We start from the raw sequence: 24,137 nt of genomic DNA, 5'->3' as shown, positions 1-24,137 counted from the left end.
AAATTTGGAGAGTGTCCTTGCCTCTTAGATATTTGTTCGGCAAACTGTGCATTTTTATCCTTCATGTATGTTCTAAAATATGCCTCTCTGCTTTCCTATTTGTATCCGTTCAATTATCCTACTTTATTAAAAGACTGATTGATTATTCTCGAAACTTTTACTCCAGTTATGTTCAGAGAGAGTGCCTCTCTGTCATAATATCCTCCTATTGTTGCTACCCTTCAATTTTATATTTTACATTGTTATAACAGAAAATTACATACTCTTAACCTCCCCTACCTATTTTTCATCAGACAGATGATTTAGCAAGGAAGTATGTTTTAATGCTTCAAGCAATGTAAACTGAATTTTTAAAAGACTTCTTCTGAGTAAAAGATTAGATAACTAGTTGACTTTATTTAGTCTTTTTGTTGTGAACTGTGGTGTCCCAGTCAACATCATGGTGCTGCCAGCCCAGCGATATCAGTAGTATTTGAGGTTCATGAACACGGTCTTGTTTCCTTCCATCCCACCCCCAATGTTTAATCTCAAATGGGTTGTTCATTCATTTTTTTGCTCCTAAATATTTAGCTTAAAACTCTACTCTAGCCTTTTCAGCTAAGGTTGTGTTGGAAGGAAAACTTTTCCTCTATTAACTTTCTTTCTAGTGGTTGGGGGCCTGAGGATTAATTGACAACAGATAGATTAGCTTTCTTTACTAGCGTGTGAGACGAGTGCAATTGTGTGGTAGTTTGAGCATTCTTTGGCATTACCTTTCTTTGGGATTGGAATGAAAACTGACCTTTTCCAGTCCTGTGGCCACTGCTGAGTTTTGCAAATTTGCTGACATATTGAGTGAAGCACTTTCATAGCATCATCTTTTAGAATTTGAAATAGCTCAACTGGAATTCCATTGCCTCCACTAGTTTTGTTCGTAGTGATGCTTCCTAAGGCCCACCTGACTTCACATTCCAGGATGTCCGGTTCTAGGTAAGTGTGAGTGAGCACACCTTCATGATTATCTGGGTCATGAAGATCCTTTTTGTACAGTTCTTCTGTGTATTCTTGCCAACTCTTCTTAATATCTTCTGCTTCTGTTAGGTCCATACCATTTCTGTCCTTTATTGAATCATCTTTTCGTGAAATTTTCCCTTGGTATCTCTAATTTTCTTGAAGAGATCGCTAGTCTTTCCCATTCGATTGTTATCCTCTATTTCTTTGCACTGATCGCTGAGGAAGGCTTTCTTATCTCTCCTGGCTATTCTTTGGAACTCTGCATTCAAATGGGTGTATCTTTCCTTTTCTCCTTTGCTTTTTGCTTCTCTTCTTTTCACAGCTATTTGTAAGGCCTCCTCAAACAACCATTTTGCTTTTTTGCATTTCTTTTTCTTGGGGATGGTCTTGCTCCCTGTCTCTTGTACAATGTCATGAACCTCCTTCCATAGTTCATCAGGCACTCTGTCTATCAGATCTAGTCCCTTAAGTCTATTTCTCACTTCCACTGAGAGTCCCTTGGACTGCAAGGAGATCCAACCAGTCCATCCTAAAGGAGATCAGTCCTGGGTGTTCATTGGAGGGACTGATGTTGAAGCTGAAACTCCAATACTTTGGCCACCTAATGTGGAGAGCTGACTCATTGAAAAAGACCCTGATTCTGGGAAAGACTGAGGGCTGGAGGAGAAGGGGAAGACAGAGGATGAGATGGTTGGATGGCATCACCAACACAATGGACATGAGTTTGGGTGGACTCTGGGAGTTGATGATGGACAGCGAGGCCTGGCATGCTGCGGTTCATGGGGTCTCAAAGAGTCAGACACGACTGAGCGACTGAACTGAACTGAACTGAGATTAGCTTTCTAGGTGGTACTAGTGGTAAAGAATCTGCCTGCCAGTGCAGGAGACACAAGAGACACATGATGCATGTTCAACCCCTGGGTCAGGAAGATCCCTGGAGTAGAAAATGATAACCAACTCCAGTATTCTTGCCTGGAGAATCCCATGGAAAGAAAAGCCTGGGGGCTCTACAGTCCATGGGGTCACAAAGAGTTGGACATCATGCAACCTGTGCACACACACACATACACAGATTAGCAGGAGAAAACTTTATTTTACATGGGTACAGAAACACACTACAGTGATTCACTTATCAGCCAGAGTAAGGGATTAAAACAAATTTAACAAAAAGTGGGGAGCTTCAGTAGGAAAGTATGGTCAGCTCTACTGGGCTTTTCCATCTTGATAATAACCAGCAGAATATTTCCTGCTTGGGAGCTCCCAAGTGAAAGATTGAAGGAAAGTAAATGTGTAACTCCTAGTGCTAAGGGCCATTCTTCTCTGATGGTGGGTCAGTAGTGGTGGTGGTATTTTCAGGAGGCTTTCCTTAAGTCTGGACAATGTTTCTTTCTTAGGTCAAACATGCTTTTAAAGTAATCTTCCTGCCACTCTGGTGGCCTATTGTTTCCTTCCCTTCCCTTTCTAACTATTGCCTTTGTTTTAGTACTAAATTTCCCCTGCATATGTTTGGTTTGCCTCTGGATCTGGAGTGTCTCATTATTGTAATGAGTATCATCTGATTATCTGTTCTTCATCTCCTCCAATCCTACTTCTGTCCTACTTCTCAGCAGATACCCAAACCAAGACAGTGCCCCACCACATTCTTGACCAGTGAGATTTTGAGAACTGATCAAAGAGAGCTACACAGTCATTAAATAATGTACCTTAAAATTAGTTGCTTAACAGAAGAAAATAATATTAAAAATTTATAATCTTAACAGTAACTGAGAAATTTGAGTGTTCTAAGTGAAATATTGCTCTGGGATATTGATATCAAACCTCTGGGCATCCATGGCCTATAACATAGGAAATGCCATTTGGCTTATGTTTTTCATCTTCTAGGTCATCATCTTTCATGGGCTATTGTAGGCATACTACCTATTTATCTACAAAATAAACCATCACTGGTCATAATGCAGCTTAATATTATAATTCCTGTGACTGCCATATTTGATTACTTTACACTAAAGAAAAGTCAAGAATACAGGCACACTTAGAAATATTTTAGGACTCAACTGATTTCTTCGAAAACTCAAGTGATTCAAGGCAAGACTATGAAAATAAAATGCTTACCTCTGTATTTTTTAAATGCCTATTAGTATTTTCCAGATTCATTTTCAACTGTATATGATTTCTAAAGTAGGTTACTAACACTTTACTTGGAGAATATATTATTTGTTTGATGAAATGATAATATTTAGATTATTTTAATTTTCTGAAATGGAAAACTTTTAGTGTAATTTCACTTTGATATATAATAATTAGCTATCAGCAAGAAGATAAAACAACAATAAGAAGCAACAATATCATATGCTTGTTCATTATGGGTCTGCTGAGATGGATAGGCAATAAACTTAATTTGGGGGAACATTTAAAATTAAATATTTACTAACAACCCAGATCAATTAAAGGAGAATAACATGAGGTAGTAATCATAGTGGTAAAATTCAGCTATGTCAGTCCTAAAGAGGACATTGTAAGTTGAAAGATGTATGCTGTGTCCCTAGGTAGTAATCACTATATTATTGGTCTACTGGGTTATCCCATTTGCTAGATAAATAAATGACTTTCTTTTTTATAGGAGCAAAAAGCTGCCACAGTTGTGTCTTTATAGGGATTCTTATAAAAACTGAGACATTTTAGGTAGAATTACCTAAAAAGAAAAATATCACACTGAATTACACAGTAGGAACAAACTGCCTGGTTTGCAGTGACTTAGCTTACATGGTAATATGTGTGCAGAAAGGGTGCTGGTGAAGCACATGGGAGACAATGTCCTTCTGCAGACCTGCAGTCTCATTCAATTTAAGGGTTTCTTTCTTTAAAAAATATAAAGGTGTATTGTAGAGGAGGAAAGACTTGCCCCCTACTCTCATAGGTCCATTACTGGGTCTAGGAAATAAAGTAACAGGCAGATTAACAGAAGAAAAGGCATAAAATTTTATTACTTTTTAATATTACATGCGTGAGGGCACCACAGGAAAAAAAAGAAATGATCATCCAAAAAAAGCAATGAGATTTGAAAGCTTATATATTGTCTTAATAGGGGCTAAGGAGGAGCTATACAGGTCACTCTGAGAAAAATAAATGATTTTTAGGAATGATGAATAGGCTGTTAGAAGAATAGATGGGAAGTATGGTAGTTTGTGACAAAGTCTATCTGACTGTGGTGCTGACTTCGTCTCCTCTCTTGTGACCTGAGTCAACCTTCCCTTGTTGATGAAACTTCTGAAGAGGGAATTTATGACAATTGAGTTCTTTTGGAGGATCTGTCTTCAGGCAGATAAGGGGAGTTCAGAGATATCCTCCCCTTGCATTTGCTCTTTTTCAAGTACCTCCAGCACAAAATAATCCTTATGCCCAAGCGGCAAGTGTTAGTGTGGCATATTCTGCCTCCAATATGAATAAGAAAGTACATGGTGTGACATGTTACAGAGCTTTTCCTGACATCTCTGTTGGCTAATCATCAACTGGGTCACAGAAAAAAGTTGTGATATCATTAAGGGAGACTCTGTGAAATCTTATTTATTTGCTTACTGGGGGGAGCTTTTAAGTGCAGAGGCACTTTTCATTCTGTAGGATGGTTAAAGCACAGTCCTATTTCAAGGAGGATCCACATTTCTATTAACTTCCTAATTAGATTTTATATCCTGAAATCTAATTTCATGAGCAAACACTGCTCTGCAGACATCTCAGCCGACTCACAGCAATGACTGATGCAATGGTAGTGAGTGAACTCTTTCCTATGCTCTCTTTTCCTTTGCAGCATTAGTAAAAGATTGCAACTATACTGCAACTACTTCTAAGCAGTTTAGAATGAAAACAACATAAGCTTTCCCTTAAATTGAATATATATGTTTATAACTGCACTGTGATCCACATCAGCTCTTTCTAATGAAAGGCCACTTTGAGTTTATTTAGGTAACACTTCCTAAATACCCTAGGCTAGTAGACTGGCAAAATGAAGAAGCTGATTCTGTGTGTGACATCTTAAAGGAAGGAAGATGCCAAAAGCATTGCAGGAAGAAACGGATCCTTAAAGATTATTACCATGGTGTCTACCAGGGTGAGAAGTAGGTGGCATAATATTCTGAGATATAAATTCTCTGAGGCAGAACATAGAATTTTACTGCCTAAATGCAATAAGATGTATTGTGCTATCAGCAAGGCCATGGAGCTCTGTGTGATTAAAATAAAAAAGGATCCAAGTATCTGCCTTTAACTACTATTTAATGATAAAGATTTTTGTCTTTAGCATTTATATTGGAAGTCAAGAAAGAGGCAAGCTGCAGGCTATCTAACAATAAGATGAATAACGCTGCTGCCGCTGCTAAGCCGCTTCAGTCGTGTCCGACTCTGTGCGACCCCATAGACGGGCAGCCCACCAGGACACTCACTAACAATTGTCCTTCTCTTCCTCCTTAGTTCTTACAGTCTGTTTATTCTCCAAGTCTTCTTCCTTCATCTCACTTTATATGGTAACCGAAGTACTAGTTTAAAAACTGTTTTACACCACACGCTGATGTGCAGTGCAGTGTTAGTCACTCAGTCGTATCTGACTCCTTGCAACCCCATGGACTGTAGCCCGGTGCCAGGCTCCTCTGTCCATGGCATTCTCCAGGCATCCTGCAGTTGTGCCATTTCCGTCTCCAAGGGATCTTCCCAACCCAGGGATCAAGCTCGGGTCTCCTGGGTCTCCCGCATTGCTGGTAGATACCGTCTGAGCTACCAGGGAAGCCCTCACGTGCTGATGAAGTGAGTTTTAACATTAGATTTGCATTAGGAAAGACAACTCAAAAAAAGGGTACCATGTACCAAGATCCTTCACATGGTATCTTATTTATTTTTCATAGAAATCCTTTAAGATACATATTATAACCCATTTTCTTTTATAAAAGTGGGAAATTAGGTACTATAAGCTTCTAATAAATGTAGCCTTGTATGTAGTATTGACCTGGAAACTGGCTCATCCCAGGTGATGGAGCCAATTGTTAAACATTCAGGATTTTCACTGATGGGGGGTGTTCACACCACAGAAATCAGCAAGGGCTCCTCCTTTCCAGTGTCCCCATTGCTCTGTAGTGGAGAAAAAAATCCTTTGGCCTTCTGAGGTTTTAACTGATAGCCTTGTAATAAAAGAGAGGTTAACAAGATAAAAAAAGAATTTTGCTTATTAACACAATTTATTAACATGAATACCTAAAGGATACATAGGGAATATTTAGGGGAAAATGAATAACTCCTGAAGGCAGCTTGGAATTCAAGCTTACATCTCATTTAATAGCCAAAGAGGAAGAAAGATGCAGGCCTCTTAGGGGATAGTTAAGGACTTCTTTGAAGGATGGATGGATCCCTGGGGAGTAGATAGGAGGAATAGTCTGAAGTTTATCTGGGAGGTGGTGTTGACTTGTAGTCTCTCCTTGCTAAGGGGCTTCCCAGGTAGCTCAGATGGTGATGTGTCTGCCTGCAGTGCAGGAGACCTGGGTTTGATCCCTGGGTTGGGAAGATTCCCTGGAGAAGGAAATGGCAACCCACCCAGGTATTCTTACCTGACGAATTCCAGGGACAGAGGAGCCTGGTGGGCTACAGCGGTCACAACTGAGCAACTACCATGCACACACTGTGCTGAGTCAACTCTTTTCTAGCTGATGAAACTCCTGGGAAGACTTATGATAACTGAGCTTCTTTCGGCGGATCTGTCTTTAGGCAGATAGCGAAGCTCAGAGAAAGCCCCTTCTTGGATTTTCTATTTCTTCAAGTGCCTACAGCACAATATGATGAATGGACCACAATGATGTTTTAGGATGGCATATTCTACTACCCTTCACCTCTGAGAGAAGGTTTTTCAGCTCACCGCCACCAGCTTATTTAATTCCAGAATATGTATTCATCACAGTAACACTATACATAGAGCACATGCTTATTCCTTTCTTCCAAGTTTACATAGTCTTTGGATTCCGAAAGAATTAAGAACAGTCTATTCCAGAGCTTTCTAACATACAAGTTTGTAACAGCACACAAAGTCACTCTCTTCTTGATTTCTTCTCCTATTTTTCAAATGTATTTGCCTTCCTCAGTTGATAGAAATGACTTGAGAGTTGACATTTTCTTATGTATTTAGCGTTGTTTCCATTATGTCTACTGAGATACTTACTAGAATAACAAAATTGAGCTAGAATGTGATAGATGAAATTGCTAGAAAATATGGGATTCCTAGGTGGCTCAGTGTGGTAAAGAATTCACCTGCCAATTTAGGGAACACAGGAGCGATCCCTGGGTTGGGAAGATCCCCTGTAGGAGGAAGTGGCAATCCATTCCAGTATTCTTGCTGGGATAATCCCATGGATAGAGGAGCTTGGTTGGCTACAGTCCGTAGAGTCACAAAGAATCAGACAGGACTGAGCACATGCAGGTGAAGATATAGTATTGTCTCTGATTATTGCCAAGTTTCACTACTAACTTAAAATGTCATCATGAGTGTAGTCACATTTTATATACTTCTATTTAATTCACAGATTATAATTACATTTTTAAATGTAATTAATAATCATTTTAATATCTAGCCTCAAGTGGTAGTAAAATGTTGTAGTATAGATGCAATTAAATGGAATGGTATACAGGTAAGATACTCAAATAACCTTAGAATTTTCAAAAGAGAAAAAAATAATATCTTAGACTTCAACATAGGGAAAGATAATGAAACATTATATGGTCAACACCCCCTATACTCCTCACCAAAAAGGAAAACAAAGAAAAATTTTAAAATTACAAGTTAAAAACCAGAGTTCTCAAATATTACTTTTGGTTTTTAAAAAAGCATGCTTTTTATTAAAACATTACAAAGACTCACTTAGAAATGTTCAGTCACTCATGCTGATATTTGAAAACTCACACACACACACTCACACAGACACACAGAGATACACACTATACACACAGATGCACACCAAAACTAAGATTGTTATATCCATTTTCAATTTCAGGGGAGCCTATGGTCACGAGGTAGGGAAACGTCCTTGGATTACAGGAGATGAGACTATTTCAGGACTTATGACTGACATTGTGGGTAAGTACAAAGTGAATTTTTTCCAAAAAACTCATAAAGACATAATCATTTGGTTATACACATAAGTTTATAAGATAAACATTTTATTGAAGAACATCCTGATTTTTTATTTTAATCTATAATACTAAAGAGTAAACGTGCTTTTAACTGAGACTTGATTGCTAATATTGTTGTTGTTTTGTTCTTATATATTCTAAGGCTATTATTTACTCATCAATGAAAAACATTCACACTTATAATTAAGGAAATTTCATAGAAATCAACTTCAATTAATTTTCTAAGAGTTTATTGCATGGTAAAATAAACATTAACCTTCACATGTTAAAGGCCTAAAACACCAATATATTTAGGTTCATCTCAACTTAATCTGTAGTGATCTTTTAAAATTAGGCTGAGTGCTGTTGAAAATAATATCATTGATGCTGTATTTTCAGTCTATGATGTATTTCCTAAAGTGAGCTCTATATACTGTTGGTAAAGCTACTCAATGTAGTTTTAAATGGTAAATGTGTTATCACATTGAAAAAAAATTATTTGTTTAATCGGGTAGATTATTCAGCATTGCTTAAAGTCTTATATGAAATTTAAGGTATTAAACTATATATATATATGTATGTATGTGTGTATACATATATACATATACACACACATATCTATCCCATAGTATCTCCTACATAAAGCCACTTCTTTAAGATCAGGAAATATAACAATCTTCCCTAAAATATACAAATAACCACAGAGAATTAAACAAAGTGAGGAGACAGAGGAATATTTTCCAAACAAGGAACAGCAAAAAACTGCAAAGAACTAAGGGAAGTGTTGATAAGTAATCTACTCAGTAAAAAATGCAAAGTAATGATTATAAAGATGCTCAATTAATTCAGGAGAATAGGTGAAAATAATGAGGAATTAAACAAACAATTAGAAAATATGAAGAAGAACCAAATGGAGCCAAAGGAAACAACTGAAATAAACTAGAAGGAATCAGCAATAGAGTAGATGATACAGAGGAATGTATCAGCGAACTGGAAACCAGAGTAAAAAATTACTCCAGCTAAGCAGAAAAAAAGAATAAAGAATTGAAAAAGAGGGACAGTTAAAGAGATATCTGGGACAATATCAAGTACACTAACATTCACATTATAAGGGTCCCAGAAGGAGAAGAAAGGGGCAGAAAAGTTATCACAAGTGATGATTCCTGAAAACCTCCCTAACCTGCGAAAGGAAACAGACATCCAGGTCCAGGAATCACAGAGGGTCCCAAATAAGATCAGCCCACAGAAGTCCACACCAAAACACATTTGTAATTAAAATGTCAACAAAATAAAGAGAAAAATCTTAAAAAAGCAGCAAGGGAAAAGCAATTTATTACACAAAAGAGAACTCCCAAAAAAACAGTAGCTGACTTTCCAGCAGAAACTCTGCAGGCCAGAAGGGAGTGGCATGATATATTTAAAGTGGTGAAAATAAAAAAGCCGACAACCAAGAATACTCTGCTTGGCATGACTATCATTCAAACTTGAAAGAGAATGAAGGAATTTCACAAATAAGCAAGTGCTAGAAAAATTCAGCACCACTAAATATGCTTTACAGGAAATGTTAATGAGACTTCTGTAGGTGGGAAGAAAAGGCCACAAGTAGAAATACAAAAATTATAAAAGGAAAAAATGTCTCTTTTTTAAATGTCCTATACACAGTATTCATTTGTTCTGTAATGATTCACATTTTAAATAGTACTTTCTGACAACATGCCAGTTGGCTCTTCTTTAATAGGGTAATAAGAATAGCAGTTCACATTCAAGGTGGCGGTATCACCTGACCACATGCGAAGGGTAAGCACAGACCCTCTGGGTGTGTTGCGGGCGTGTTGTCTCGGGCAGCGTGTTTCTAAAGGAAGGAAACAGGAGAGATTGGGAGAAAGAACACCCCTGTATTTGCAGAAGTCATTACTCTTTCTAAGCAGTGGTCATATTAGCTTTGCCAGTAACCCCATGGAGGGAGAAGAGGAAGAAAGAAGCACGTCTCGCTTTAGATGCTTGGTTGGGATGTTGCCTGCGAGAAGGATGTTTAGGGACACATATGACAAGAGACTAGCACCCACATCGATCAGGTGAAGCTTCCTCAATCCTCAGCCACCATTCACACCCTCTGAACTGACAGCAAGACAGGGAAGAAACCTTTAGCTTTCGTTCTGTGCTTAGCAAGGAGAGATTCAAAATTATCATAGTCAAAACAATTTATGTTAATATAGTTTATAAACAGACCACAAATAATTTAGGAACACTATGTTTCTAACTTCTTATGTATTTCTGGGACTCATCCCAGCATAAGGACAGTCTTCTGCCCCAAACAGACCCGCAAAAATAGATCCACAGGAAATGACTTTGCATTTTCAGTTCAGTTCAGTTCAGTTCAGTCATTCAGTCGTGTCCAACTCTTTGGGACCCCATGGACTGCAGCACTCCAGGCTTCCCTGTCTATCACCAACTCCCGGAGTTTACTCAAACTCATGTCCATTGAGTCGGTGATGCCATCCAACCGTCTCATCTGTTGTCCTCTTCTCCTCCTGCCCTCAATCTTTCTCAGCATCAGGGTCTTTTCCAATGAGTCAGTTCTTCGTTTCAGGTGGCCAAAGTATTGGAGTTTCAGCTTCAACATCAGTCCTTCCAATGAATATCCAGGACTAATTTCCTTTCGGATGGACCGGTTGGATCTCCCTGCAGTCCAAGGGACTCTCAAGAGTCTTCTCCAACACCACAGTTCAAAAGCATCAATTCTTCGGTGCTCAGCCTTCTTTAAAGCTGCCTAAAGTTTCTGGCTTCCCAGAAAGCCTCAACACAATAGAGAAGCAGATGACTCTAGATGGCTCAGTCTAGGCTGCAGAGCCACCACCCAAGTTTAAATATTCAGTTGACTATGAATTAGAAGTGATAATACCTGAAAACCTCCCTAACTTGGAAAAAGAAACAGACATCCAGGTCTATATATCAACTGTGTTAACCATGAATGAGCATGGAACACACTAATGCTTAATATAGGCCAAACTGCTAGACTTTTAAGGAAAATAAGTTCTTAGTTTAAGAACTATATCAATATGTAACCTGTTCTATTAAAAAAGTTAAAATAAATAATAATAAATAAGCACCTAAATAGAAAGGTCGCAAGCAAAGGCTAGCTCTGTTTGCTGCTATTTATTTTTGAGTAATCACTACACTATACACGTTTCTACCTCTTTTACGTGGTTATATTACAGGATCAGAATATCAGTTTCTAGTTTAAAGTAAGAGGTTAAGTACAAACTGAAATGCTCGCTTCTGCTCCAAACACAGGAAAATAGAAAAAAAAAATAGATTAACAAACATATAGCAACACTTAAAAATTAAAAAGAAATCTCTATTGATCAGAAATATAATATTTGCTGAAGAAAGAAGCACTTGGAAGCTGGACGCACAGTATTTGAGGAGTAGTGCATGGAGCCAGCATGAGGATGTAGGGTCTGAGTGAGGGGCTTCCACACGAAGCCCCAGGGTGAATCTACAGAGCTCTGGATGTTTGGGGCTCAAACCCAGAGTCAGGACATTTTAACTAGGGTGGCTAAGGTGAAAGCATAGCATCTCCTTCCAAACCAGTCAGGATCCTGGGAGCACAGAGCACTTGATCAGACTGCCAACGTAATCCAGAGGATATGTATACGTACATGTATAGTGTTATGGAGAGAATTCCCACCTGAACAATCCTGGATAGCATTTATAAATGTGTTGCCTAGTTGTCTGATAACACTTTTAATCTGTGTTCATTTCTTAGAAGCCAATTATATTCATTCAAATGCCTAACATGTAAATCTAAAAAAAAAAAAAAGAAAACTGAAAAAATCCTGAACTAATTTGACCTGAGCATTTATGTTTTCCTTAGATGTGGACTGTTTTTCCTTTGCTAGATTTGCTTTCAGCACATAAATTGCATTCTAATTCTATTATTTTGTGATTAATATTTATCATGCTCTAAAGAGGAGTTAGGATGTTAAGCCAGGGAAGTGGTAAGGCAATTATTTCGTGAGATTTATAAAACCCATAAAACTTGCAAAAAGGTTTCCTTTCACCATTTAAATGTTTATAGCTCCACTGCAACTTATTAAACGTGTGTGTGTTTTGTTGCCCAGCAAATAGTATATGTCACAATGATCAATGAAATTTCAAACCAGCCCACCTCTCATTACTGTTAATAAGATTATTTTTAAAAATGAATAAATATTCAGATTACTTAGATTAACAAAATTGAACTTATTAAAAATGTTTTAAACAATATTTATCAGTTCTAGCTTTAGGAATTTTTGTGTGTCTTTGAAATACCACACAAAAGCATGTGACATATATGGGATAAACTTAATTTTGTTTTTTGTGGTTTTGTCCTTGAACGTTGTATTAATTCGGAGAAGGCAATGGCAACCCACTCCAGCACTCTTGCCTGGAAAATCCCATGGATGGAAGAGCCTGGTAGGCTGCAGTCCATGGGGTGGGGAAGAGTCGGAGACGACTGAGCGACTTCACTTTCACTTTTCACTTTCACGCACTGGAGAAGGAAATGGCGACCCACTCCAGTGTTCTTGCCTGGAGAGTCCCAGGGACAGGGGAGCCTGGTGGGCTGCCGTCTATGGGGTCGCAGAGAGTTGGACACAACTGAAGCGACTTAGCAGCAGCAGTTGTATTAATTAAATTACAGTCATCTAATCCTAATTATATAGTATATAAAATGACAATTATCTTTTGAAATGAGCAAAGTCACATTTGTACATACGGAACTCAGTACAGTATATGTACTATTTATTATATGTATATATATATATATATATATATATATTTCTCAAAGTTTTAAGCCTTAATATGACAAATGAATTATATTTAATTTGAATTATCAGTGCATCATTAAATCTAAACTAGCGTCTTTATTTTAATGACTATTTTATTAAATGTCTATTTTGTTCTCTACAATGTATGTTTTATCAGGAGAAATAATTCTACCTTTTTTTGTTGTTGTTGACAGTATCTGCAAAAGAGGACTATGAGCACTATTTTAAAAGCTTGTTTTTTCAATCTTTTTCAGTAGCTAATACCTATGCCCCAAATTTATTTACTTTTAAAATTGTATATATTAATCAAATAAATGGTTCTTAATTTAAGTTTAAAAATGAATGAGTTTACTTTGTTTGCTTTAGTAGGAACTGATTCTTTTATAAGGTATTTGTGTATGTGGTCATGTTGTCTTTTTTGCTGCAAATCTCAGGTTTCCTTTTTGCCTTTGTTACTAGTAAATTCTGAGAAAATCTGATAGAGTGAACTAGCGAAAACATTTAATAGCTTCTAATTTGTTTCTCATCAGCATATAGTGTACTTTGTTGCAATGTTTAAAAATCATTCTTTCTCACTTTAAATGCAAGAAACCTACTATCCTCTTTGGAGGTAGATATTGTATAAATTAAAAAATTTAAATTATACAGTAACTACAGAAGACAGGAGCAGAAGTCAAATTGATTTTTGTTACTTGTGGGCTGTCTAAATGAATCAGGAGCAAACAGACAAGCTTAAGTTTTGGACTACGATTGAATCTTCCAGGTTCTTAAAACCACAGCCTTTATTTTGTCATAATACTTCTGAAAAAGAAGGAACAGGAGGATAATAAAAATTATTATGTGTACAAATTGATAGAGTGCATAGAGAAGAGAAAGAGATAATGAGCAACCCTATTTACTCATAGATAGAGAAAATAATTTCCATTTCATATGAGATGAAAAACTTTTAATAAAACATATATATACATATATATTATCAAACACTATATACATCTCTTTCACTTTTCATATATATATAAACAAATGAAGCTTATCATATACATGTTACATGCCTTTTATGGTATTTCAAAGACACAAAAGTCTCTATAGGTAGAACTGCAGAACATGGAATAACTTTCTCTTATAATTAATGTCACATTATCAGGGTGCTAGAAATAGAATTGCTGAAAAATATTATTAATATTATTATTAAGCCTACTTCTCCTTGGGCACATAAACATTACAGAGGGCTAGATACATTCATTTTGGCTTATAAAACTATTGTAATATGAACATAAATTTGCTTTATGAAACTTGAGGTTGACCCTCAGAGAGGTAATATCCCTGGGAGCTCTCTCCTAATAGCCATGAATCATCAAGCACACTCGAGACACCTCTAAGGACCACAGGAATTTGCTACTTGAAAAATAGAGTGGAAAGTTCTCAGATTTAGCTTAACTACTAACCTTAGAACAAAACAATAACATTTGCATCTGCTTAATAAAATATACAGAACATGGCATGGCAGTTATGAGAACCTTCTTATCAAACACTAAGCAGCTAGGGACCTTGTCATTGTTACTTTGCAAAACATTTGAAATTAAATGAGGATGAGAAAGATGCAGAAGGATATTAGTAATGAACTTGGGCTTCCTATATTTGACATACAGGGAACAAATAACATAGACAACACTTCCAAATGTTACCTTGAACAAAGATTTTATTTATTTATTTTTCTGAGAGAGAAAGATTTTTGTCTTCTACTTCCTATCTGTGAGAATTTTAAGCAAGTTAGTTCATCTGCTTGCAATTAGTTTCCTCATTGATAAAAGTGGAAAATGAAGTAGATACCTTATTGGATTACTGTGAAGATAATACAAGTCACACTAGAAGTGTTGGTACATAATAAGGGCTCAATAAACATTAGCTGCTAGGCATGGATATAAGAAGGTAATGCTTGTATATAAGTTTCACCTTCTGGTAAAGCAAAAATTGTGTTCAATAAATAAACAAGCAGTTCTCACTCTTCAAATGAGAACCCTGGCTCACACACATCTCAGAAGAAATAATTCAATTTTTTACACTTACTGCACGGGGTTGTACATGATCTTCTAAAGTAAAGTGAAAATGAAAGTTGCTCAGTCGTATCCAACTCTTTGTGACCCCTTGGACTACACAGTCCATGGAATTCTCTAGGCCAGAATGCTGAAGTGGAGTGCCTTTCCCTTCTCCAGGGAATCTTCCCAATCCAGGGATAGAACCCAGATTTCTTGCATTGCAGGCAGATTCTTTAGCAGGTAAGCCACAAGGGAAGCCAAAGAATACTGGAGAGGGTAGCCTATCCCTTCTCTAGTAGATCTTCCCAACCCAGGGGTCTTGTGCAATGCAGGCAGGTTATTTACCAACTGAGCTATTAGGGACGCCCATCTTCTAAAGACTCTTTCAAATCCTGATACGTTTTCAGGAAGTTTTAGAAATCTTTGGCCTCCAATAAATTTGCCTCCAATACTTTGCAGTACTTTCACTTTTAATTTTTATTGAATTATAGTCAGATAGATGGATAAAGAAAAGCACTAACACTTAAAGTGTTACTGTTAGTTGCTCAGCCATGTCCAGCTGTTTGTGACCTCATGGACTGTAGCTCACAAGGCTCCTCTGTCCATGGAATTTTCCAGGCAAGAATACTGTAGTGTTCATTCCCTTCTCTAGGGGATCTTCCTGACTCAGGGATCAAACCCCAGTCTCCTGCATTGCAGGTGGATATTTTACCATCAGAGTCACGAGGTAATGGAATATTACTCAGTCATAAAGAATAATGGAATAATACCTTCTGCAGGGACATGCATGGACCTAGAACATATTATACTGAATGAAATAAGTCATACAGATAAAGACAAATACTGAATAATATAAGTAACAAGCAAATTTGGCCTTGGAGTACAGAATGAAGCAGGGCAAAGGCTAATAGAGTTTTGCCAAGGGAACACACTGGTCATAGCAAACACCATCTTCCAACAAAACAGGAGAAGACTCTACACATGGACATCACCAGATGGGCAACACTGAAATCAGATTGATTATATTCTTTGCAGCCAAAGATTGAGAAGCTCTATACAGTCAGCAAAAACAAGACCAGGAGCTGACTGTGGCTCGGATCATGAACTCGTAATTGCCAAATTCAGACTTAAATTGAAGAAAGTAGGGAAAACCACTAGACCATTCAGATACGACCTAAATCAAATCCCATGGAATCCAGTGGAAGTGACAAATAGATTCAAATGGTTAGATCTGATAGAGTGCCTGAAGAACTATGGACGGAGATCGTGACATTGTATAGGAGGCAGTGATCAAGACCAAACTCAAGAAAAAGAAATGCAAAAAGGCAAAATGGTTGTCTGAGGAGGCCTTACAAATAGCTGTGAAAAGAAGAGAGGTGAAAAGCAAAGGAGAAAAGGAAAGATATACCCATTTGAATGCAGAGTTCCAAAGAATAGCCAGGAGAGATAAGAAAGACTTCCTCAGTGATCAATGCAAAGAAGTAGAGGAAAACAATAGAAGGGGAAAGATTAGAGATCTCTTCAAGAAAATGAGAGATACCAAGGGAACATTTCATGCAAAGAGGGGCACAATAAAGGACAGAAATGATATGGACCTAACAAAAGCAGAAGATATTAAGAAGAGGTGGCAAGAATACACAGAAGAACTATACAAAAAAAGATCTTCACAACCCAGATAATCATGATGGTGTGATCACTCACCTAGAGCCAGACATCCTGGAATGCAAAGTCAAGTGGGCCTTAGGAAGCATCACTGTGAACAAAGCTAGCGGAGGTGATGGAATTCCCATTGAGCTATTTCATTTCCTACAAGATGATACTGTTAAAGTGCTGCACTCAACATGCCAGCAAATTTGGGAAACTCAGCAGTGCTCACAGGACTGGAAAAGGTCCGTTTTCATTCCAATCCCTAAGAAAGGCAATCCCAAAGAATGCTCAAACTACTGCACAATTGCACTCATCTCACACGCTAGTAAAGTAATGCTCAAAATTCTCCAAGCCAGGCTTCAGCAATATGTGATCCGTGAACTTCCAGTTGTTCAAGCTGGATTTAGAAAAGGCAGAGGAACCAGAGATCAAATTGCCAACATCCACTGGATCATCGAAAAAGCAAGAGAGTTCCAGAAAAACATCTACTTCTGTTTTGTTGTCTATGCCAAAAACTTTGACTGTGTGGATCACATTAAACTTTGGAAAATTCTGAAAGAGATGGGAATACCAGACCGCCTGACCTGTCTCCTGAGAAACCTGTACGCAGGTAAGGAAGCAACAGTTAGAACTGGACATGGAACAACAGACTGGTTCCAAATCAGGAAAGGAGTACGTCAAGGCTGTATATTGTCACCCTGCTTATTTAACTTATATGCAGAGTACATCATGAGAAACACTGGGCTGGATGAAGCACAAGCAGGAATAAAGAATGCCAGGAGAAATAATAAATTCAGATATGCAGACGACACCACCCTTATGGCAGAAAGCGAAGAAGAGGAGCCTGGCAGGCTACAGTTCATAGGGTGGCAAGGAGTCGGACACAACTGAGTGACAAAGCACCACCTAAAAATAGTACAAAAGATGGTTTATGCAAACCAGAAACAGGCTCAGGGATTAGGAAAGAGACAGTGATTTCCAAAGGGGAGAGGGAAGAGGGGGGAGGAAATTAGGGCAGTTACAAACTACCATGTATAAAATAGCAATAAGGATATATTCTATAACACAGGAAATTATAGCCCATACTTACAGTTTTTGATGTTTCAACATTAGTTCCAAAAAGTTCTTAGGAAAAACAAAAGGAACAAAGGAAAGCAGATTGAAAGAATTTCAACTTGCTTCAAATGAAGATTTATTATCATATGGAATGCTGATAATATCGAAATATCTTAAAGGTACAAACATGAATTTCAGAAATACACATTGGACCAAAAGAAATAGGTCAATTAAGTAAATTTTCTTTTGAAAATAAGTTTAAAATCCATCTGATTTGTAGCCCATGCATGTTAAGAACACTTGATTCTTTAGTGACTTTAGGTCATATTTGCAATAAACATTTCTGTTAATGTTCTAAAGGCTTAATACATGTACCATCCTTAGCTATACAGGGGTGCACATGCACACATGTTAAATACACTGACCTTCTCCTTGACAAAGTTCATAAGCAGGTGAGGAGGGCATTTGTGAAGAACTTGATTAAATTTAAAGTGCTAAGGTGGGATAATTTTTGTATATGTGGGCAGACAAATTGAAGTCAGTGAAGGATTACTTACAAAGAACTGATCCAAGTTTTAGCAGGCCATTGAGGGTGAAGGGTGCAAAGCACAGGGCCAAGTGTATGTCTAGATTAATTCAGCCCAGCACCTGTGGTTCATCACATTCCATGCAAGAAAAAAATTAGGTGATCCAGAATGAACACTGTATTCTTTGAAAGACTAACATTTTTTAGGCAAGGATAATTATTTCAATCAGAGGGTAATCATTATGCAAAATGAAATGCCTGGCCTTGTATAGAAATTCTACCTCTCTTTCTTTCTGCATCTTCCATATCTTTGTTTTCATTTGGTGGTAAATTTATAAATTATTTTATCCTCTTTTGATTTCTTCTCATTACATTATTTCTGACTTCCCCAGTGGCTCAGTGGGAAAAAAATCCCCCTGTGATTCAGGAAATACAGGTCTGATCCCTGGGTTGGGAAGATCCCCTGGAGCAGGAAATGGCACCCACTTAAGTATTCTTGCCTGGGAAATCCCATGGACAGAGCAGCCTGGCGGGTACAGTCCCGCTGCACATGGGGTCACAAAAAGAGTCACGTACCATTTAGCAAATAACAACACAGTCTTTCAAATGCTTTTCTTTCCATTAATTCCGCTCTTTCTTAATACAGTCATCCCTCAGTTTCTTTGGGGATTGCTTCCAGGAGCCCACACAGAATATTCCCTCCAGGATATCAAAATAGGTGTATGCTCAAGTCCCTAACATAGAGTGGGTTGTGCCATGAATACACTCCATCCTCCATATTCATGGGTTTCAAATTCATGGATAAAGAGGGTGGAATGTATTATTTTTCCTTCCTTTTCTCCTTCCACATTCCCTGCCAAAATATTTTTTATTAAAATGAACAGTTTTCAGGAAATATGTGTGGAAAGAGCTAACGGGAAGTTAAGAATAATATCAGATTGATGTCATAGATAATGTTTTGTTTTATATGTAATAGTGAAAATTCATACCATAATTCAAAGAAAGAAATAAAATAAAGCTGGCAGCATTTCTTTCATCATATTTCAAAAAGATGTTCGTACCATAGGAGAAGATGTATGCCCCCATACACAACATAAGCTATCTGGCATGTTTGAGACATCTGATTTAGTGCGAGGAATGCAGTGTGAAGAACTTCCTTGTGGCTCAGATGGTAAAGAGTCTGCCTGCAATGTGGGAGACCTGGGTTTGATCCCTGGGTTTGGAAGATCCCCTGGAGAAGGAAATGGCAACCCACTCCAGTATTCTTGCCTGGTGAATCCCATGGACAGAGGAGCCTGGCAGGCTACAGTCCATGGGGTCTTAAGGAGTTGGACACAACTGAGCAACTAACATATATATATGCAGTATGAGGTTGTTATTGTCCTTGAATTTGAGACACTATTCACCTTACAATGACCAGAGATACATATTTAACAGCTACCATTTGTTTACGGATCTTGCATATCAAGTGGGGAAATCCATCCATCAAATGCAACAAGTTTCTCTTGACTAGATCGAAGCACAGGCCTTTCCTTAAATGGCTATGTTGAAATATAAATTCCACTTATCTCCAGTGGCCTCTCCTCAAGTGAATCTAACCTAAAAATCTATCTATTACTTAGAATAATTATCCTACTTACAGTCTATTCTTTGAGTAAAATGGGATTTTATCAGAAGTATCTCATTGGATACAAAGTGCAGGACTTGTATGAAGCATTTTCTCTTACACCTAGTACAGTCTTACAAACATTAAAGCTCATAGCCTATTTTTCTCAGTAATGGTAAAGAGAGATTATTTTAATTGCCTTTCAGAGACATCATAAGAACCAAAAAGGGGGAAAGTATTATTACCTTTGTTTGTGCTCTGAGTTCTTAAGTATTCATTGTATGTTTTCTCTCTGGGTCTGTTTCTAGTGGTACAACCCTTGTTAATAGGAATTAGATCAGATTATGATTGTGTTGTGGTTATCTTAATTTTGCATGTTTTCTTCATCAAACAATACATATTTATATTAATTATCTCATATCAGTGTGAATAAATAAAATTCAGTGCTATTTAGCATTTACTTTACTGTTAGCTTTTTTTGTCTTAGGAACTACTGTAAATTTCATTGTAATAACAGTGAATTATGTTTAGCAGCATTGCCTTCTTTTATTAAAGGAGCATTTTAATTTGATGTTAGAAACAACCGGCTTTAAAGATGTGATTGGCCTTCAATTCTTTTTAGATTCTTCTTGGAGACGCACTTACCACAAAAATGAGCTCTGTGGGAATTTGGCAACCTAGCTGATAATAGGATAAATCATTTTTAGTTTACAGGAGAAAGCAAATGCTTCACTATTGTGTTGTTATTATTTATTATGTCAAAAAGGAAATGTAATTTTTAGCTAGCTATGTGCATGTGAGTCCAAATATCATTTGATAAAATTAGTCAAGTGGGAAAATTCCACTTCTTTGTGATGACACATCAAATATGCCCTTGTCACTAAAAACATTAAGGATGAAAAAGTGATACTTTGTTTTTCCAAGCACCCTAAAACTAACAGAAAAATCTAAATTATGATATATTTATTTTTCAGGAGCCAATGAGAAAGAAATAGCCCTAATGAATGGTTTGACTGTTAATTTACATCTTCTACTGGTAAGCTTCTTTTCCCACCAGTGTTTAGTATACACTCATTTACAGAATCTGATTTCTTCTATCTTTAATTCATGAGGGTTTTGGAGTTTTACTTACTTAAAAATAAATTGTGAGATTATTTTCAATTCTACCAGGAAATGCTGGGCCCTGCTAGAATGGCTTCTTCATAATCATGGGAGAGTTGTCTCTTTACAAAGAGCTTTAGAATACTGAGCTCTTATCTTAGAACATAAGGAATAAGAGTCACAGTTGATGAAAAGCTAAATTGCCACAAGCACACAAAATAATGATGTAAAAATGGTAGCAAGCAGTGATCTTTTCAGAAAGACAGTTTTCCAATATGCTGAGTTTCAGGGGGATGGGTCTATGGAATATTATGTTTCTGTAAATTAATTTTGGGGGGTAGATTAAAAAAGACCCTGTTGCTGGGAGAGATTGAGGGCATGAGGAGAAGGGGGCAGTGGAAAATGAGATGGTTAGACAGCATCACCCACTCAATGGACATGAAATCGTGCAATCTCCAGGAGATAGTGAAGGACAGAGAGTCGGCCTGCTACAGTCCAAGGCATCGCAGAGAGTCAGACATGACTTGCTTGACTGAACAACAATAACAAACATTAACTGAGTCACTCTGCTTAGGTATTTCTTACATTCTAAGAATTTGATAATATGTATGCCTTAAAATATATATTCTTGGTTTGAAATATCGTACCTAGAGTAATTGATGTCATGAAAATTTTGTATTTCATTTTTAAGTGAGATTTTGAAAGCATGTCTATAAGACAAAGATGCACTATTAAGATATTGATATTTTATTTTTATAATATACAAACATTATTATTAAACATGCCTGAAGGAAAGTGCTTGTGGAGTATGTTAAGTATGAGGTAAACAGCATGATTTTCAGTTCAGACAACTCTGGTTTGGCTCCCAGCTAGATTACTTAAAACCTGTTTGATTTTGGACAAGGTGATAAAGAATCACCTGCAGTGCAAGGGACACAGGTTCAATCCCTGAGTCGAGAATACCCCCTGGACAAGGAAATGGCAACCCACTCCAATATACTTGCCCGGGAAATCCCATGGACAGAGGAAACTGGCGGGCTATAGTCCATGGGTTGCAGAAGAGTCAGACACAACTTAGCAACTAAGTTTAGCAACTAAACAATTGGAATTTCTAAATCTTAATTTTTTCCATTGTAAAAAATGAGGATGATAATATCTACCTCATAGTATAAAACATGATAGTATGTGAAAATTGCTTTAGCATCCCGGCCAGTGGTCAACATCCAATTAACAATAGCAATCATCCTCGTTGTTATTACTGTCAGTCAGTATTCTCCAAGAACTGCACGGAGAAATGAAAAGGCTCCACTGAACACATGAGCTACTTTTCCCTGGTGACTCTAGAAATCCCAAATGTTTCATTAGGGCCAAGGGACTTTCAGCTGAACCTAAAATTAGATTTCATACAATCTTAAAACTTTAGAAATATTATGTACTAGAAACCAAATCTACAGCTCTAGATAAATCACTGTGAATAAGACATACATATAGATAGGCTTCCCAGGTAGCACGAGATAGAATATGATATTTCAGTCTCAGAGCAATTGCCATTAAGTGCATTGGGATTTTCAATTTTCAATTAATTTTCAATTAGCACTTAAGTAAAGTTTAAGAATTCATTTTTATCTGATTCATAGTTTTCTCTCAAATTTGCTTTCCTATTGATAAACATAGTGAGCAAATATCTCCTTTTTAGAATTCACTGGAAACAAGGCTAATTGGAAAAATGTACCTTTGATAGGCATCTAACTGTATAATTAATTAATTCCTTTAAAATGCTGGAGATTATAAAATTAAAGTGTGGTATAAAAATGAACAAATGTCTAAGTTGTACATTAATGCTTTTCTCAATAAATCCATTTCATTGCAGTTAGCATTTTTCAAGCCTACACCCAAACGGTATAAAATTCTCCTAGAAGCCAAAGCCTTCCCTTCAGATCATGTAAGGATTCTTCAAATGATATTTATATTCTTTTTACTCTTCCTAAAGGAGCATATCATTTGCCTGACTTGAATGTTTATTCACTAGTCTTTTCTAAGTAACCTTATAATAAAAAGATCTGTCAAATGCTTTTGATTTATGCATTTTTATAGATTGTAGCTTTATTTCTTTTGTTCAAGTAAAACATGTGTTAAGGGAAGAAAGAATTGAATAGGAACATTGATTTATTAGTCTTTTTAAAGACACTGAACAAACCACTGGTCTAAATCAAATGCAGTTATAAATGTTTTATTAATTCTTTTTTTATTAATTCTTGTTGCTGTTTTATTTTATGAAATTAAATCAATACACACCCCAGTACTTAACCCTTTAGCTACCTAAGGTAGGAATATAAACATTTATCTGTCCATTTGCTTTCATAACACACTAGCATAATTATATTGGAGAAGGAAATGGCAACCCACTCCAGTGTTCTTGCCTGGAGAATCCCAGGGACGGGGGAGCCTGGTGGGCTGCCGTCTGTGGGGTCGCACAGAGTCGAACACGACTGAAGCGACTTAGCAGCAGCAGCAGCAGCATAATTATTGGTGGTTTTTAACTTAAAAAATGTATTGAAGACTTTAAGAATTTTTTGTGGTTCAAGAAAAAAAATCATGCTATTTTTCAGCAATTTCAGTTGATGAGAAATTTAACTGTTACAGACACCAACACAGCTAAAAGCATATTTCAGTTTTAGTATTAGAGAAACTTGATTTCCATCTTTATATTATCACTGTTTAAGTATTCTAGCCTATATCTTATAATTTCAAAGCATTTAATCATTCAAATTAATAGCCATGATCTTACTAAAAAGGATCCAGAATCTTTATCTTGAAAAAATTCAGGGTCCCTAAAATTTCTGGTTCCCATTTTCATCTGGGACTCTCAGTGAAGGGAACTTGTTTATCCTTTTTCTTATACTAGCTTACTCTTTCTAGGGCAAACCATTTCTCTATCCTGTATTGAAGCCTAGCAAGTCTTCACTGCTCACTTTGGTTATGTTGTAAACTCTGTTTTGACTCAAATCAGATTAATTAAATATCTTACTCAAAAAATTTCTTATATTTCTAAAGACTAAATGACCCTTACATTTCTATCCATATAATATTTCTGTTTCAAAGGATGTTCAGATTGCTGCATGTAAATTATGTTAAATTTTTCTCTGATACATTCTGTTTAGTCACTTTTAACCTTGGCTTTGAATTTAATATGATAACATGCTTTTATTGTTATTTTATTA

At 36.9% G+C, this 24,137-nt stretch overlaps 1 protein-coding gene across 2 annotated transcripts in view; it reads left to right on the top strand.

Annotated features, from left to right (window-relative positions):
* KYNU (kynureninase) overlaps positions 1 to 24,137 on the top strand; it is a 113,061-nt gene that overhangs the window by 25,504 nt on the left and 63,420 nt on the right. For both annotated transcript variants that reach the window (XM_043894678.1, XM_043894677.1), the window contains 3 exons: positions 8,016 to 8,098; positions 20,790 to 20,851; positions 22,787 to 22,858. In XM_043894678.1, the coding sequence (XP_043750613.1) occupies positions 8,016 to 8,098; positions 20,790 to 20,851; positions 22,787 to 22,858 (217 nt within the window). The remainder of the gene's footprint in view (positions 1 to 8,015; positions 8,099 to 20,789; positions 20,852 to 22,786; positions 22,859 to 24,137) is intronic.

Source organism: Cervus elaphus, chromosome 33, assembly GCF_910594005.1.
Source record: "Cervus elaphus chromosome 33, mCerEla1.1, whole genome shotgun sequence".
Classification (NCBI taxonomy): Eukaryota; Metazoa; Chordata; class Mammalia; order Artiodactyla; family Cervidae; genus Cervus; species Cervus elaphus.
Note: the sequence above shows the minus strand (reverse complement) of the source record. Positions and strands in the feature narration are given on the sequence as shown.